Consider the following 17,500-nt stretch of genomic DNA (forward strand, 5'->3'; position numbering starts at 1 on the left):
CTGCGGTGTCTGTCATTGCTTATCTCATGACTGAAATTCAGTGTTTACCCAAATAATTCCCTCGCTTCATTCACATTTAGTCATTCCGAAGGCAAAGGGACGAAGTTGCAGAGTGATTTGTGTGGGCAGTGAAAGATAATGTTGGTCCTCTGGAAAGCTCCGTGGGAAATGAACCCATGACCCTGTTCCTCCACAGATATCTGTGGGGAGAGTGTGTCAGATCAGGAGGTGCTCCCGGGTTTTTGAGCGTAGCACGGTAGCTCTTAAGCCCATGCAGTCTGAGAGCTTAAGTGTCTGCCCTTCTAATAACAATTTCCCCTGCTTCACTTCATCTTTCCTATCACTACAAACAGACAACGACGTTCTCAGCTGGCAGACCCTGATTAGCATTAAAGAAAATACATGATGTTTCAGGGCTATCTAAGGCCTGAAGGGATGTTCATGGCACATAGTAACAACAAAAAAAAATATTATTATTATTTTTTTCGGGTAGACAGCAGTGACATTCTTAACACCATCCTTATCTATAATGTGAAGGCCAAAAGAGGTTAATTAAGAGTGTGGTGACAGGTTTTGAAGTCCAAAGAAAGTAAAACTTTCAAAAAGAATGAACATTTACTGTTGTTAAGTAGATCCAATTAAACTCTTCTGACCGATCTTTTGATAACTTGCATTATGGTTTAATCATGTAGCTCTGCTGAAATGTCAGGGTTTACCTGAGCAGTAGTCATCGCACTCATCAATAGAAACTCCTTCCCTCCAGCACCAACACTTTTAAGTCCTCTTAGTTGTCTTATTTATGAGAGTCTTTGAACTCTCATGGATTCAGAAAATATATATCAAGGAGAGAAAGAGAGAGACATATTGGGGCAGCCTTGGCCTACTGGTTAGTGCTTCAGGCTTGTAATAGGAGGGTTGCCAGTTCGAACCCCAACCCCTAGGAAGGGCTGAAGTGTAATTGAGCAAGGCACCTAACCCCTCACTGCTCCCCGAGCACTGCTGTAGCAGGCAGCTCACTGCGTCGGGATTAGTGTGTGCTTCTGTTCACTGTGTGCTAAGTGTGTTTCACTAATTCACGGATTGGGATAAATGCAGAGACCAAATTTCCCTCACGGAATCAAAAGAGTGTATATACTTATACTTATTCTCTTGTGAGGAGCAAACTTCTCTATACTGTACACATGCACAGAATGCAAAGGTCCACTGCATTGGACTTAAATAGGAAAACAGGTCCAAACACACTATACTTTTATCTTAACCACAGTGCAGCTTTTTCGTTCCATCACTGGAACTTCATAAACATCCACTCTATAACAACAGATGTTTGGATACACTCTGCAGTCTGATTTATGGAGTTTGTTTAAGCAAATCTAGTTTTTCACCACAGAAAAAGCATAATAAGGACGATAATAAACATAATAAGTATGCATATTTGTGGCTGTTGACACACTTGCCCATTCAGTACATCAGGGCCTGAATACACTATTGCAAATGTGTGGTTCTGTATTTTTGTATTTCTGTATCTTGAATTTCCCCTGGGGATCAATAAAGTATCTATCTATCTATCTATCTATCTATCTATCTATCTATCTGTAATCAGATGGGCATAGACATGGACTGTGCGTGCACCCCCCTCCTCCCCCTGACCCCCCCCCCTCTCCCTCCACCTCACCTCCAGTTCTCGGAGTCTCTCCATCAGCTCTCGGCTGCTCTCCGTCTCCTCCTCCTCCTCGCCCTCCTCCTCCTCCAGGAATGGGTCGACGTCGCCCTCTTCTGACTCAAAGGCCTCATTGCACTCCCTTAGTTCAGCCTCCTCAGACATCACCACCTGGAGTGGGGATAGAGAAAACGAGATGAGAAGAGACATACAGCAAAGCTGATCGTCTATTGTAAAATATACTCATTGACTTTTTTTCTTCAGTTTGATTCTTTCGAGTGGACGGTTGTACATAGCTTAAAAAACTACGGATAAAATAAAACTGTTTTCCTTGACTTCATCACAGGGTAAAAAAACACTTGCGTCTCACCTGGTGCCCTTCAACATAATACAAGCCAGCATGCGACACACAGACAATGCGTGTTGTGATGTCTTCCTTCAGGGAAGCACAGCCTGTTGTACCACTATCTTGTCATGCATTCTCTGCCTTCTGCTAGATTTAAGGCGTGGCATGTCAGAAGCTGTGAGAGAGGCTGTGTGCTTACATGTGTAAGCTATCTGTCACCTACTGTCATTACACTGGAGCAGGTCTTTTGACTCATATTTCAGCTTCGCTAAAACACAAAGCAGCTGACCCGTGTACAAACCAGGGTGAGACTGAGTTCTGTAAAGCGCTCTGACAGAGTAGTAATTGTTAATGTAAATAGAATTAAACTGTACTGAATCGAATGTCATTACAGTTTTTGCCTATTGCTTACACACTTTTTGCAGAATTTAGCTCATTATGTCAAAACTCTACACACAGCCAAATAAGACATAGTTCTTGGAGATAAACAACTCACATCTATGTCAAAATGCACTTGCTACTTTTCATTGGCCCACTGAAAAGAATTCTTCGATAGGTTTTAGAAATGTGGAGTAAAGGGGCAAATACAGAACTGTACACATGTAAAAGTACACACTTGAATTAACACCTTTCCGACATTGCCCTTTTCATGTCGCATACCCCCTAGTGAAAGCTTGCATATCACGGGTGGTACACGTACCACAATTTGGGAATCCCTGCTCTGGACCAAGAGCATCATTATAGGTGTTGAAACAGATACACAATAACTTACCTGAAGTCTATTTGTAGTGCTATGCCTCAGACTGATTGGTGTTCAGTTTCATCAGTTTTTTCAGGTATGTGTGTGGGTTTTACCAATTACCAGATGTGCTTGGATTTTGAATAGAAGTGTTTTCTCAATGATAACAGGAGATTTCATTTAAAGTGTCTAATGTAAGAAGCCCCGTGTAGTGTTTCGCAATAAGTATGTTGCAAACAATGTGCAAAGCAGAGAATGTGTTTAAGCTGTGGTTACACAGTGTTTAAAGTATGCTAGTTTAGGTATTGAGGCTTTGGTCTAAGCATTCAATTTTAGTGTGTAAGCAATGGGCAAAAACTGTAATTCAATTAAATTTAGCTCAATTTAAAAAAAGTTAATTCAAATCATTAGCACAATGTGTGAAGACACATTAGAAAGTGAAGAGTGAGGTGTGGCTCCACCAAAACAACAGAAAAAGCAGAGGACATATGCATGACATACCAAGCTTCTGAACTCAGATGCTATTGTCTCTGGGCTGGAAAGTGCGAAACTAGCCTGTCGCCTCACCCTATTTTCCGAAGAGTTACCAGTAAACATCAGTAAACAACATGTGAGAGCAACATCCCTCTGCTCAACAACCTGAACCGCTTCTTTGCTCGCTTTGAAGCACAAAACAGCACCTGCCCACAGAAGACCCATCCCCCTCTACATGAGCAGCCCCTGTGCCTCTCTGCCGACAGCGTGAAGAGGACACTTGCTGCTATCAACACCCGTAAGGCAACAGGTCCAGACAACATCCCAGGTCGTGCGCTGAAGGACTGCGCAGGGGAGCTTAAGGATGTCTTCACAGACATCTTTAACACTTCCCTGAAGCAAGCCATCGTCCCATCATGTTTCAAAGCTGCCACCATCATACCTGTGCCGAAGAAAACTGCTCCATCCTGCTTCAATGACTACCGCCCTGTGGCACTGACACCCATCATCATGAAGTGCTTTGAGCGGCTTGTCATGTCACATATCAAAGCCATTCTCCCCCCCACCCTGGACCCCTTCCAGTTTGCATACCGAGCCAAGCGGTCTACAGAGGATGCAATCTGCTCTGCCCTCCACCCAGCCCTCACCCACCTGGAAAAAAGAGACTCATATGTGAGATTGCTGTTTATAGACTTCAGTTCTGCATTCAACACCATAATACCACAACAACTCATCTGCAAACTGGACAAACTGGGACTCAGTACCTACCTCTGCAACTGGCTACTGGACTTCCTCTGTCAGAGGCCCCAAGTAGTACGTGTTGGCAACAATACCTCAAGCAGCATCACACTGAGCACAGGGGCCCCCCAAGGCTGCGTGCTCAGTCCGCTGCTCTTCACCCTGCTGACGCATGACTGCACTGCAACCTACAGCAACAATCACATAGTGAAATTTGCTGACGACACAACTCTGGTGGGTCTCATCACCAAGGGCGACGAGACCCAATACAGGTTGGAGGTCGACCATCTGACCACGTGGTGCAGGGACAACAACCTCCTGCTGAACGTCAGCAAGACCAAAGAGATTGTTGTTGACTTCCGGAGAGGTCACACCCAACACCTGCCACTGACCATCGACGGTGCTGTGGTGGAGAGAGCGAGCAGCACCAAATTCCTGGGGGTGCACATCAGCGAAGACCTCTCCTGGACCACCAACACTGCATCACTGGCGAAGAGAGCTCAGCGCCGCCTGTACTTCCTGCGGAAACTCAGGCGAGCAAGTGCTCCACCAGCCATCATGACCACATTCTACCGAGGCACCATTGAGAGCATCCTCTCCAGCTGTATCGCTGTGTGGGGCGGAAGCTGCACTGAATACAACAGGAAAGCCCTGCAGCGCATAGTGAACACAGCTGGAAGGATTATTGGTGCTTCACTCCCCTCCCTGAAGGACATTTACACCACCCACCTCACCCGCAAGGCGACCAAAATTGTGAGTGATGCAAGTCACCCCGCTCACAATCTGTTCGATCTACTGCCCTCTGGGAAGAGGTACAGAAGCCTGCGCTCCCGCACTACCAGACTCACCAACAGCTTCATACACCAAGCTGTAAGGATGCTGAACTCTCTCCCTCCTCTGCCCCCTCCACCCTCAGCTACATAACATCCTGGACATTGGACCCACAATGGCCGCGTGCACTACTCCACTTGCACACTTGCACACTTGTACACTTTACAACTTGTTGTTGTCCTGAAAACACAACACATCTGCTGCTCTTACATAACTTGCACCACTATGTCACTTTCTTTCTTACTTAGGTCAAACAGAACTACCCAAGCCTTTTATTGGCCTGACTTTGCACTAGTATTTTATTGACTGTCTATGCACAATTTAAACCAAATTTTGCTGCTCTTATTTTTTTTCATTATTATATGTGCCCTCTTATTTACTTACTTTTTTGTTTACTTGAATGTTATGTTTGTCTGTGGACTTAAATTGGTAAAATATGTCTTGTCTTCACCGTGGGATAGAGAGAAACGTAATTTCGATCTCTTTGTATGTCTGGAACATGTGAAGAAATTGACAATAAAGCTGACTTTGACTTTGACTTTGACTTTGAAATGGCCACCTGTTGTTGCCCACGGAAACACTATGATGCTTTTAACTAAACGCCCAGAATCTCCTACGTCGTCATGTGTTGAAATAGTGTGTGCCCCTGTAAGGTAGCCTTGTGATTAGCGTGGAGACAACATTAAAGGTTACTTTGTGACAAATGCTGGGATCAACAGATTAGAACTTAGAAAGATCATCGTATTTATAATACTGGCATTTAGCCATAAACAATGAGCACTTATTGTTTTGGCCATGAGAGTTATTTCGGGTGCGATTCTTATCCCTGGCCAACAGAAAACCTTGCCTTTGTCTCTGTTCAGTGCACATTCAGCACATGGTACACTTGTCCTGTAGCAATGTTAGGCAGTCATCTGCGAGTCGTTTATTTGTGTGTGTGTGTGTGTGTGGGTGTGTGTGTGCACAGGGTCTGCGTTTTTTCCCTGCCCCAGACGCTGGCACGTCGCCGGAGCTGTTGTCATGCATGGTTGGCTCAGGGTACCATATGGTTGCCCTGCCAGAACGAAGCCCAAAGGTGTTTTTAGCTAAGGCGCTTTAAAATAAATAAATAAAAATTTGTGACAGAGTGTTGAGTGGGCTTTTATAAAGCACCCTGAACTCAAAGAGCTGAACACAAAGTGCTGTCTTAAACTGTATTAGTATCTGAGACTGACTCGTACCAATGCGTTACTGTGGCTTCTCAAGAAAAGTCTTAAGTGTCTGTTTGTTTGCAGTGCCATACAGACAACCCCAGTCAAAACCTGTTTGTGCAGATTTTGGGGCACAAACAGAATTTCAGGCACAATCTGCACACACACACACACACACACACACACACACACACACACACACACACACACACAGTGCCTAAAGGCTTGTGGGAATCATGACTGTTTCTACTTACAAGTTAGTACCAAGTGCAAACCTTTGCTTTGTTTTCTTTTGCAGTGGAAAAGCACAGTAATACAGTAGGTATGTGCTGTAGAAATCTTAAATGGTCTCTGATTGGCATTTAAGTAGGTCTGTTCTCCAGGCGAGTGAGAACATAGGGAGATCTATAAAAGACTGATTAGTAGTATGTGGGGACGAAGTGAACTGTACACAGCACGCAATCCACACAAGTCATTTTTAGTAGCGAATCTTTTACATCCTTTAAACCAGTGGTCCCCAAACTACGGCCCGCCACCTCATTTTGGGTGGCCCCCCAAATTATGTCCGTGGTATATAGCATCTGCCCCGCAAGGGAGTACGACGTCGTCAAACTATAACCTCCGTAATTTCCCCCATTCATTCTCTATGGCGAGTCTTAACAGTACACGTGTAATAGTCTTTTTGTCCACTGGTGGTTGTTTTGGCGCTGTTTTGCGTTTGCCATCGAAAACGGAATGAAATGTAGGCCTACCTGCAAACATGTAAGAGGCCTATGCTGACTGCATAAGTATTCTAAAAGTTTATCAATTAATTGTTAATAACTAACTAACTTCTATTCAAGTCATATTTCTGGGACTTTCTGGGATAATTATTTCTATTTTTTATTCACTCGTTCAAATGTTCATACAAATTCACAATTCACAAATTTCTCATGAGTGAAAGTTAGAATGGTGGTGTCAGATGTTTTTGCCAGCACTTCATAAAACTCTCATAGTTTGAGTTATTTGAATTATTTGTAGGATATTACTTGTTCACGACATGAGCTGTGTATGCAAAGACACAGAGTTCAGAATTCACACATTTTGAATAAAATATACTTTTGGGACTCCCTGCTAATACTTTTGGGAATGCTAAAGTCTTTTTATCAGTATTATTTCATTTGAACTACATTTTACACTGATATGGCATGGCCAGCTAACAATGGTATTAAATTGCAGTATCCTATTAAATGTAATGGAATATTCAACTAAGATAGACTGCTGTTGTTCACAGCACTAAGCTATTTATGGTTACTGATATACTCCGAGTCTCTGGCCCTCTCTTAGAGCCAGACATAGTGAGCTGGCCCTCGGAAGAAAAAGTTTGGGGACCACTGCTTTAAACCTTCAAATTTGTTAGTTTTACAGATAATGATGCTCTTGGTCCAGAGCAGGGATTCCCAAATTGTGGTACGTGTACCACCCGTGATATGCAAGCTTTCACTAGGGGGTATGCGACATGAAAAGGGCAATGTCGGAAAGGTGTTAAAAATATATTTTTTTAAATCTTAAGCCTATGTTCTCTTTGTTCTTTGTGTTTGTGTTGTTCACCCTGTTTTTTTAGTGTGAGAGCTCATAGACCAGTGGGGTATACTACAAAGCACGTTAGACATATCTAGGCTATGTAGACATATCGAGGCTTGACAAAGCCTTGACTCAGGGGTATACGTTAAGTGATACTACGATTGCAGTTATGTGATATATTTGTCAAACTAGGCTTTCAGCTCAGATCTGTGCGCGTTCTCGGTGTTGGGATGACTTTGGCCAATCGTGTAACGTGGAGACGCACAAGACTGCCTCTATTTAAAAACAATTACTTCCGCATTCATGAGCGATAGCTTAATCTACACTGCGGTCATTTTTTTGTGTCTAACCTATAACAGCAAATAAATCAATTGTCATCAGTTGTTGTATGGTATGCACGTCCATAGTGGGATATTCGCACGCACAGCACTATTAAAGCGCATTTGAGCTCCAAAATGTTAGCAGAGGCGGAGCTCCACCTGTAAGATATATGACAGAATCCTACATGTGAGATTACTTCGTTTTTAACACAATTGATTGGTCAGGGGGGGGTAGATTACACGATTTGAGCTATAACTTAGCACACCAGGTTTGGTTGACAGCATAAGATACCATGGTGATATAGCGACACTAAAACAGATCCACTTTCGTGTCACAGTATACCCTGGCTTTGAGCGCAACATACCTCGCTAACCCACTAATCGAGATTCGTAGTACACCCCACTGATGTACATTTTGATTTTGTTATTTGTTATCATGTAGGGCGACTAATTAAACATGATGCCTGGAATGTGTCAATAGAATATGTTACGTTTTTATGTGTCGGATGGTGGGGGTACGCGATCTGTGTCAGGATGTACTGTAGGTGGTGGTATGTGGGAAAAATGTTTGGGAACCGCTGGTCTAGAGTTCTGGCCTGGCGCCACCATGTTGCATCATTAGGGGTTGAGAATGAGAAGAATCCTGACACTTCAAAGAGATGGGGTCTCTGCAGCTCTATATCTCTATCATGCTCTGTCTGACATGACCATGACCATGACGCCTCCATCTTTGTGTTAGATCTCTGTGCCTGAACATTCTGTCTGAAACCTTTTTAAGCTGATTGCTGTGTCAAACAATGTAAAAAAAACAAAAAAAAAAACTTAAATCTCAAATGTCCATTTCCTATTTATAACATTATTTTTATCATGACTAAGAGGATTTGACTGCATCATCCCCGAAATTGAATAAACTTGTTACCATTTAACATTTTAGCATTTCAAATGTCATCAGAAATAGAAAGCTCTCTAGTTCCCTGCACTTTCCATTAAAAGATCCATTAAGGTGCCGCTAATAGAAAAGATGTGGCCGGCCTTCTGTGAATACCAAGACATCTTTTTCCCCTTTCTTTTCCCTTCTTTTCTTCCTACTAGCCTACCTCCAACCTTCAACAGCACTCCCGAGTTTAAAATAGAAGCATGGTCACTTCTTTTCTCCCTTCCTCACTCCTTAGCTGTTGTTCCGTGTCTTTCTGACAGCTCCTCTCTCCCCTCCGCATTGAGTTGGCTACAGCCTCTGGGCCATAAACCAGGCCCTCTATTGTAGCCAGATGACAGCTTCTGGACAGGAACGATAAATTAAGGCACATTTTGTCGCTGATTCCATCCCTTCCCCCCCTCTCTCTCTCTCTGACAATCTCTCCCTCCCTCTCTCCTTTTAAGTTATTCTCCTTTGCGGTCTTTATTTCTCTATCTATTCATAGTGTTGCCAGACCCTCTTTTCAGGAAGAGTGAGAGCAGGAGCCGAAGGATGCATAAAAACATCCAGGCTGGACAAAGGGTTAAACTTTTTGCAGGGGGATTAGTGTGTGTGTGTGTGTGTGTGTGTGTGTGTGTGTGTATGTGTGTATGTGTGTGTGTGTGTGTGTGTGTGTGTGTGTGTGTGTGTGTGTGTGTGTGTGTGTGTTTGTGTGTGTGTGTGTGTGTGTGTGTGTGTGTGTGTGTGTGTGTGTGTGTGTGTGTGTGTCTGTGTCCTGTGGCTACCGCACGTACAGAGTCAAAGGGGATTCTCAGCAGGCCAAAGTGTAGCCTGTGAGGGCTCAGCGCCATAGGGGACCTCACAGGTGGCTCTGCTTCTTCTCCAGTGAGTCAGTAAAAAACATCATCTGACCGCACAGCTGTGATGCCTGTAAACACACAGCGGGAGGCTGAACTCAGCGATGAGGAGCCGGCCTGTGCACAACTCCTGAGGGAGCTCCGTCGCTGACGCTACGCAGGAGTCAGGACTCCTCCTGAAGTAGGCTGAGTGATTAGAGATAGAGACCGGCTGTCATAGTAACATAAAGTTTCTTATGACACATTTCGTATTCCCATTCCTTCTCTTCCTTTGACCGCAGTCTGTCTGTGTCCTATTTTCTTTCTATATTTGCCTTGTCTCTGTCTGTCTGTCTGTCTGTCTGTCTGTCTATCTATCTACATATCTATCTATGTATCTATGTATGTATGTATGTATGTATGTATGTATGTATGTATGTATGTATGTATCTAGCTAGCTAGCTAGCCATTCCCTTTTCTGTCCTGAGCTGCCCTCTTTCTCCCCAAAAAATGTTGGAGACAGAAGAGGAGTGAGATACATTTTTTTCTGCACTCGAGTATCCTGTTGGAAGGGCCCGGATTGCTTTGGTCAGTGGCCCTGAGTCTGGGAGTGCATGGCAGGACAGACCGCCTGCGCCGGTGCTTGTGTGCCGTATATATCACTTCATTAACAGGGGAGATGAAAGTCCGCTATGCTGACTGCCCATCCTAGGAGTACATAAATAACACACAACACTGCTATTACAAACCTTATTAAAGCCCAGGAGGCAATTATGGTGGGTCAAACGGGAGCAGGGAGAGCACCCGTCCAAGAATGGGAAAGAGGAGAAAGAAGGAGGGAAGGGACACAATGGAGAGATAGACAGAAAGAGAGTGAGGGAGAGAAAGAGAGAGAAGGAGAGCGCAAGAGGGACGTTTTTCCCATTACTGACCCCGGACGTGTTCTTTGGTTATCATAGCCACTTCTGAGGAGTCAACAGGTCTAGTTAGCTGTTCCTAGGAGGCTTTGTTTGGGTGTCATTCCCTGTTTTAGACTTCCTATCCACTGGCCCTGGCCTTCCTGAAGCACTCTGTCAGGCATTAGCGGAAGCAATGCAACTAATGGTGCTGAAACAGGGGAATTCTCTGTCTAGCATACGCCCAAATCCACTGACACCATATCCACCCCAACCATTAATGGATTTATTGATCAGTGAATGCATGATAACCTTCAGCACAGCACTCTACCTCGTTCTTCTGTGTGTTCAAATATAACAGATCCTTCATTTGTCTATGTGTGTGTGTTTTTGTGTGTGTGTGTGTGTGTGTGTGTGTGTGTGTGTGTGTGTGTGTGTGTGTGTGTGTGTGTGTGTGTGTGTGTGTGTGTGTGTGGATGTATTTATGTGGGAATGTGAGAGAGAGAGAGTGTGTGTGTGTGTGTGTCTCATTTATATGCGTGAGTGTGTTTTTGTGTGTGTGAGTGTGTAAGTGTGTGTGTGTGTCTATTTAAAATATGACAAACCTTTGAGGCTGGTTCTCCACGGTGCATAAAGCTCAGAGGTCACTGAGGACAGCCTTTGGTCCCCTCTCTGCGCAGTGTGCCTGTGAGACAAACACACACACACACAGCGGCCCGTCACACATGCAGTCCAGAATCCCCCGTCTCCACCTCACTGTACTCACCAAACACAAAACACAGGACACATGCACGCAATCAAGCCCTCACTGACCTTACACACACACACACACACACGCACACACACACACACCATCCATATCTCCTCATCGGTCACTGTGTGAGTAGTCACAAAACAATCACACATTTGTGTGTAATCAAAGCCAATCTGTACAAACAGTCCCTTCTACACTGATCAAAGCAGCTCACAAACTGACTAGCACACAAAACAAATACACGCAAATATAAAATACATGCACATGCACATAAGTCACCATATAAGCGAAGCATTAGAAATATATTCTGAAAGCAGAATGGAATCCAGGCCCTAGAAATGTCTCAGCAAGTTAGTTTGTTATATTTGCCCTATACAGTATGTTTCCATTGTCTGTACCTCACATATGTTCTACATTGTTCCCCGGACCCTTTGATTCTTTTGTGTTTCTTTATGTTCCGCGGACTTCAAGGATCTTCTAATGGGTTCACGTACAGTTCTGCCGTAAAGAGGCTTTCCACCCTAAACCTCGGACCTTTGTGGTACACTCTACAGCTACCAAACCATTGGCATGATCCGTATGGACCTGTGTTTTTGTAAGCACAAGCCCTCCCCACGTGCCTCACGGCAGAGTCATGTAGGCGTCGGCTGAGGTGGAGTAAGAGTGGAATGCCGCTGTCTGTCTGTCTGCTCAGCGTCTCCAAATACGGCTGCACAGTTAGACAATTAAGTCACAAATGCCAATGTCCATTAATCACACGTTTTTATAGGCTGAAGGCAGACAGGGCATGCTTGTTTTTTTTATCGTCTGAGTATCGAGAGAGGATAATATTGTTATTGTAAAGTTACTGTTCTTAGTCAGTCTGCAGATGTGCAAAAGCTTTTTGATAATTAACTATAAATTAGTTATCAACTCTAATACAGTATATGACTCTTAGCATTATTCAGTGCATAACTTTGTGTCTCAGCATTCATCTCACAGATATATACTCTTTTGATCCCGTGAGGGAAATTTGGTCTCTGCATTTAACCCAATCCGTGAATTAGTGAAACACACTCAGCACACTTCAGCCGTGGCCCACTGGTCGGGGCTCGAACCGGCAACCTTCCGGTTACAAGTCCAGAGTGCTAACCAGTGGGCCACGGCTGCCCAAATAATAAATAATAAAATATTAATCCTCACCCCTCCATCCCTCTATCTCTCATTAATGACTCCTCTCTCGCTCTCTCTCTCCCACCCTCTCTCTTTCTCCCTTTCTCTCCCCCTCTCTCTCTTCCTCTATCTCTCATTAATGACTCCTATCTCTCTCTCTCTCTCTCTCCCACCCTTTCTCTCCCCCTCTCTCTCTTCCTCTATCTCTTCTTAATGACTCCTATCTCTCTCTCTCTCTCTCCCACCCTCTCTTTCTCCCTTTCTCTCCCCCTCTGTCTCTTCCTCTATCTCTCCTTAATGACTCCTATCTCTCTCTCTCTCTCTCTCTCTCTCCTTAATGACCCCTATCTCTTCTCAACTCCTGCTATCTCCCTCCTCCCCTCTGTCTCTCTCTCACTTCTCTCCCAGATCACTTCTGACAGGCTAAAGTCCCAGACTTGTCCCTGGTTGCTGAGCACCATGGTGCCCCTTTGGGCGGGGTTGGGGTGGGGTGGGGTGGAGGGTGGGGTTAGTTAATCCGTTTAGGTTGTGTCAGGGCCCCTCAAACCTACAATTAGCTCTTCAGCAAACAGCATCTGCCTCTCGACGCCGGCCGGGTGGGGAGTGGGGTGGGGTGGGGGGTTTCCTCTAGGGAGGGAAGGGTAAGGGGGGGGGGGGGGCTGTACACCAGGTGGAGCCCCCAATCACCCCCCTCTACCCACCCATTCTACCGCCCACTACCTCTCCAAAACAGGTGCTCTGAGGGGGGTTGGGGTAGAATGTGGGGGGGTGGAGGGGGGTGGGGACAGCAGGGGCAGGGGGGCACAATCACTTCACAAAAAGCTATTACCCTCAGCTGCCGCCACAGTTCACTTTAAACCAAACAGCCTCCGGTGAAGCGCGGCATCGCTCTAACCGCCATCATCAGACTGCTGTAACGGGGTTAGCGCATCGCTAAATGACGCTGCATGTGCTGCTACTGCTGTCCGTGTCCTTCTCAACACATCACGAGATCCTCTTTTAGAAAAAGAAACACACACACACACCTCCCGTGTGTTACTCCCACGCACGCCCCACCTTCTCAGTTGCACACCCTGCCACACAAGGCACATCAAAGCCCATGACTTCACCCAAGCCGTGTGTGAATCATTAGGCTGATAGACTGGCCCCCGGGAGAGCTTTCAGACAACGTGCGGGACTTAGAGTAGACTAATAGTGCTTGCAGAGAGAGAAAGAGAGAGGGAGGGGGAGATATAGAGAGGGGGGGGGGGGGGTATAGAGAAAGGGAGAGTCATGCTGACCTTGCTCTGCCCAGAGCAACCCCAACCAGCCATCCCAGGCCCTGTCCTACCCCCCCCCCACACACACACCCCCACACACCACCCCCATCCCCAGGCCGCCGCGGCTTCAGCTTTGTCACGCACCAGCCCATGCACCTGGAGGAGGACGGCGAGACAGACATTCTTTGGGCATGACTTCTACCATGTGAACCGCACGGACAGATTTATGCTGAGACAGAGAGAGAGAGAGAGAGAGAGAGAGAGAGAGCAGAGGAAACAAAAAAAAAACAACAGACAGAGGCAGTGAGGAAGACAGAGAGATGGACAGACAGAGAAACAGAGAGGGGAGAGGTAAAGCAAAAAGAATAACGGCCAGACCTATCCGTAAACAGAAGGTGGAATAATAAGGGGAACAAGTGGCAGACAGACACAACTGAAGTGAAACAGACAGGCAGAGACAGGAATAGAGACAAAGACGCTGAGTAGCACAAACCATGGACCCATGGACAACAGGGGAACAGACCCTCGGACAGAGAGAGAGAGAGAGAGAGAGAGAGATAAATAGGTGACCAAAAATAGATGGACAAAAGTGACAGTAAAAGAGGTACCTACAGAGACACAAGGATAAACTCAACCTGACACAGACAGACAGAAAGAGGAAGCACAGACACTATTTGAATTCTACATTGGATTTCCTACAGCTGAACGAAATGGAGGTGCGTGTAAAGGTACTATGGGCTAAAGGAGACAGGCAGACAAAAAAATGATGAACAGAGACAAGTAGGCTATCCTGCACAAAAAGACATGGAAGAGAGAAAGGCGGCTCGGCTGAGCCAGTGGGTAAATCCGTGGGGGTGGGTAGATGGATTTTTTTTCCTGCTCTGTCTGAATGTAATCAAACAGTATTTTGCCCTCGGGGGTATATCTAAGCCCTCACTAAGAACGAACAACCCCCCCCCCCTCCCCACCCATTCTTTATAATATCTACTCCCCCACCAATACCCCGAAAAGTACCCTGCCCCCCTGCAGCAGGCAATGAGACTGTCTTTCCCACAAGACCTACTTTGGCTCCATCATTCACCACGCCTGCGAATATCTTATACATGTTTCACAACATTCATAATTAGCTAATCATCCCCCCAAATATATGCACAAAATTAACCACCGAGAGCAAAGCATGATGGGAAGGCAAGGGGGAGTTGGAGTGTGTGTGTGTGTGTGTGTGTGTGTGTGTGTGTGTGTGTGTGTGTGTGTGTGTGTGTGTGTGTGTGCAGGGGGGTGCTGGCACAGAGATTTGGACGGCGGAGGCACCTCATAAGCTGCTTTGAAGGTAACACAATAGCAGACGGTATGGAATCAAACGTATATCACAGGGGCTTCTGAAAATAACAGGGCTAGAAAAACAAAAAACAGGAAACCAAAACAGCAGCGCAAAACTGTACGTGAGGAGAAAGAGGAAGAGAAGGAAGAGAGAGGAAGAGAGAGCTATTACATAGAGAAAAGGAGGGAGAGAGAGAGAGAGAGAGAGAGAGAGAGAGAGAGCAAGAGAGCTAAAAACAGACACTGGTTGGACAGGTTGTTGTGGAGTGTAGGCACTGAGGAGAGAGGAAGTCCCAGAAAATGTCAATGCCAGCAGACCGCCTGTGTTCCGGGAAGGGCTGCCCACGCCCTGGGGTGTGCCGAGAGCACCAGGCGCTCCCTGAGGCTTCGCCACTATCGATCGGCTGTGATGGTATTGACCCTGTCAGCAAGCATCACATTAGGATCAGTGGGGTCATTTTTAGGTATATTAACTGGATGGTGTCGTATAATAAAGTCAGCTTCGACATGGGTGTAGGTTTAGCAGATTATTACTGTACAGAACATTCAAGAAAAAGTGAGTTTGCAATGTAAAAATTTGCAGAAAACAGCAAGATACTATGCTGTGCAAGTCAGCATTCCAAATACAGCAATAGACCCGTAATACATTGTTTCAATATAATAAAATCAATATACATACTACATGTATGGATATGGATGTTATACATTTGATTCAATGTATATGCCATTACAGGACATGCAAATGTAAGATCATTTTCACTATTTAGGTTAACGTTTACAGCTTCTAGGTTCTCTAGGTGCTTCCCCAGTTCACTGACACATACTTTTGGTTCTGCTCCTTCCAACTTCAAAAACACCACATGGTCAAGAAAATCATTCCCATTCCCTAAGACATAATATCGCCAGCAGTCCCTTTCATGTTATTCTTACCCGAGCCATCTGAAGGTCTAGGAGCAGGGACAACAGAGGGGCCTATTTTAAAACCACAGCGCAGTGATGGGAGGCAGCTGTTCTGTCTTGGCCACGTTGGGTCTGACTCCTTCGACAACCCTAGTCTGGTTTAACGCTCCCTGTGTACACGGCGAATCCACAAAACTGAGGGATGAAGAGTGGAGTGGACTAGACTCTCTTTCTCTAGAGTCTGATCACAGATGCTGGTGAAGTTCTTCACCAGTCTCACCAGCTCTCACCTCACACAGTGTAAACTTCCCATCAAACGTACACAACCTCTATCGGAAATTAAAGGTGTAGTGCTTTAATACTAATCAAACTAATCACTTAAGTCAAATTCTGTGAAATCTCTTTCAGCTGTCCATCCAGTATGTGTGTGTGTGTGTGTGTGTGTGTGTGTGTGTGTGTGTGTGTGTGTGTGTGTGTGTGTGTGTGTGTGTGTGTGTGTGTGTGTGTGTGTTCAAAGAGTTAACAATATTAAAATATTAACAATATTTTGCCACTACCAAGGACCACTCCTTTAAGCCCATCTCCAGTCCACTGAGGGGGTAATTTAGCAGTTCTGGGCTCTGTGTTGGACCCCACTTGGGGCCCCCCAACCTGCTCACTGGCCCTTTCTCTCCTCAGGAAACTTCACCAAGAGGAGCAGAGTCATCACTTTGGCTGCCCACTCCGCTCCGTTCCGCTCCACTCTGCTCTGGTGCCTCTCCAGCCCTAAGAGAAGTGAGTTTCTTGTTCCACTCTTTCCTGGGGAGATAAGTGACTTAGGCAGCGGCAGTGCGATTGAACTGCAGTCAGCAGCAGCAGCAGCAGTCACTACAGCTGACAGCCAGGGAGACTCTGCAGGGCTGATAAAGCCAGTGTCCTTCATCAAGTGGGAGTCTGCTCCTCCCTGAACTCTCACAGGCTAGTTATCAGAACAAGCTCCCGGACTGACACTCCTTTTCACTATTTTTTAAACCCAAGTTTTCCTTCTTTCTTATTTTTTTATTTTCCTATCGGTACACAAGGCTGACATGGTTAAAGGAGAAATCCGGCGAGTTTTCACATAGATCAACGTTTCTCGAGGTCACCGTTTACTATGGGTATGAAAAAAACCCCGAAAACAATCGGTTTTACCTAGCTCGAGTTGCTACAGCCAGCAGATAACCCAGTCCAGCATCTACAGTGCTACACTCTGGGGGCATGTCTGTGAGCTCCCATGTACATGCCCACAGACTGTAGCACTTTAAATCTCCTTAAATTTCTCCTTAAATGCTTAAAAGATTGGATGACTGCAACGGTAAACATCTGGGTTGCCTGGTAAAAAGTAAACTGTTTAGCACTGCATAAAGACTTGACTTAATGTGCCTTCACTTAGTCACTGTGATGAGTGAGTCTCAGCTGGTGCTTCACATTACTGGCTGTCCTCAGGCAGTGTAACAGCGCAGATGGCGCTTCACACCGGCCCGGGCCAGGCCCGCATGTGGCTTTGATGCGGCTCGGCTGAGCAGACTCTGAAGCCGAGTCTGACGCGGCCCCGAGGCCCAGACACAACTCAAAGTCACAGCCATGACAA

General features: G+C 45.6%; 1 protein-coding gene across 7 annotated transcripts in view; it reads right to left on the reverse strand.

The window, feature by feature from the left end:
- Positions 1-17,500, reverse strand: part of nckap5l (NCK-associated protein 5-like) — a 79,396-nt gene that overhangs the window by 25,897 nt on the left and 35,999 nt on the right. For 5 of the 7 annotated variants that reach the window (XM_042089691.1, XM_042089693.1, XM_042089690.1 and 2 more), the window contains 2 exons: positions 11,112-11,191; positions 1,673-1,828 (listed from right to left, as the gene is read on the reverse strand). In XM_042089691.1, the coding sequence (XP_041945625.1) occupies positions 1,673-1,828; positions 11,112-11,138 (183 nt within the window). In that variant the 5' untranslated portion in view covers positions 11,139-11,191. Of the gene's footprint in view, positions 1-1,672; positions 1,829-2,027; positions 2,075-3,243; positions 3,313-11,111; positions 11,192-17,500 lie in introns of those variants that run through there. The other 2 variants (XM_042089697.1, XM_042089695.1) reach the window with 2 other exon arrangements.

This window comes from Alosa sapidissima, chromosome 4, assembly GCF_018492685.1.
Source record: "Alosa sapidissima isolate fAloSap1 chromosome 4, fAloSap1.pri, whole genome shotgun sequence".
Taxonomy (NCBI): Eukaryota; Metazoa; Chordata; class Actinopteri; order Clupeiformes; family Clupeidae; genus Alosa; species Alosa sapidissima.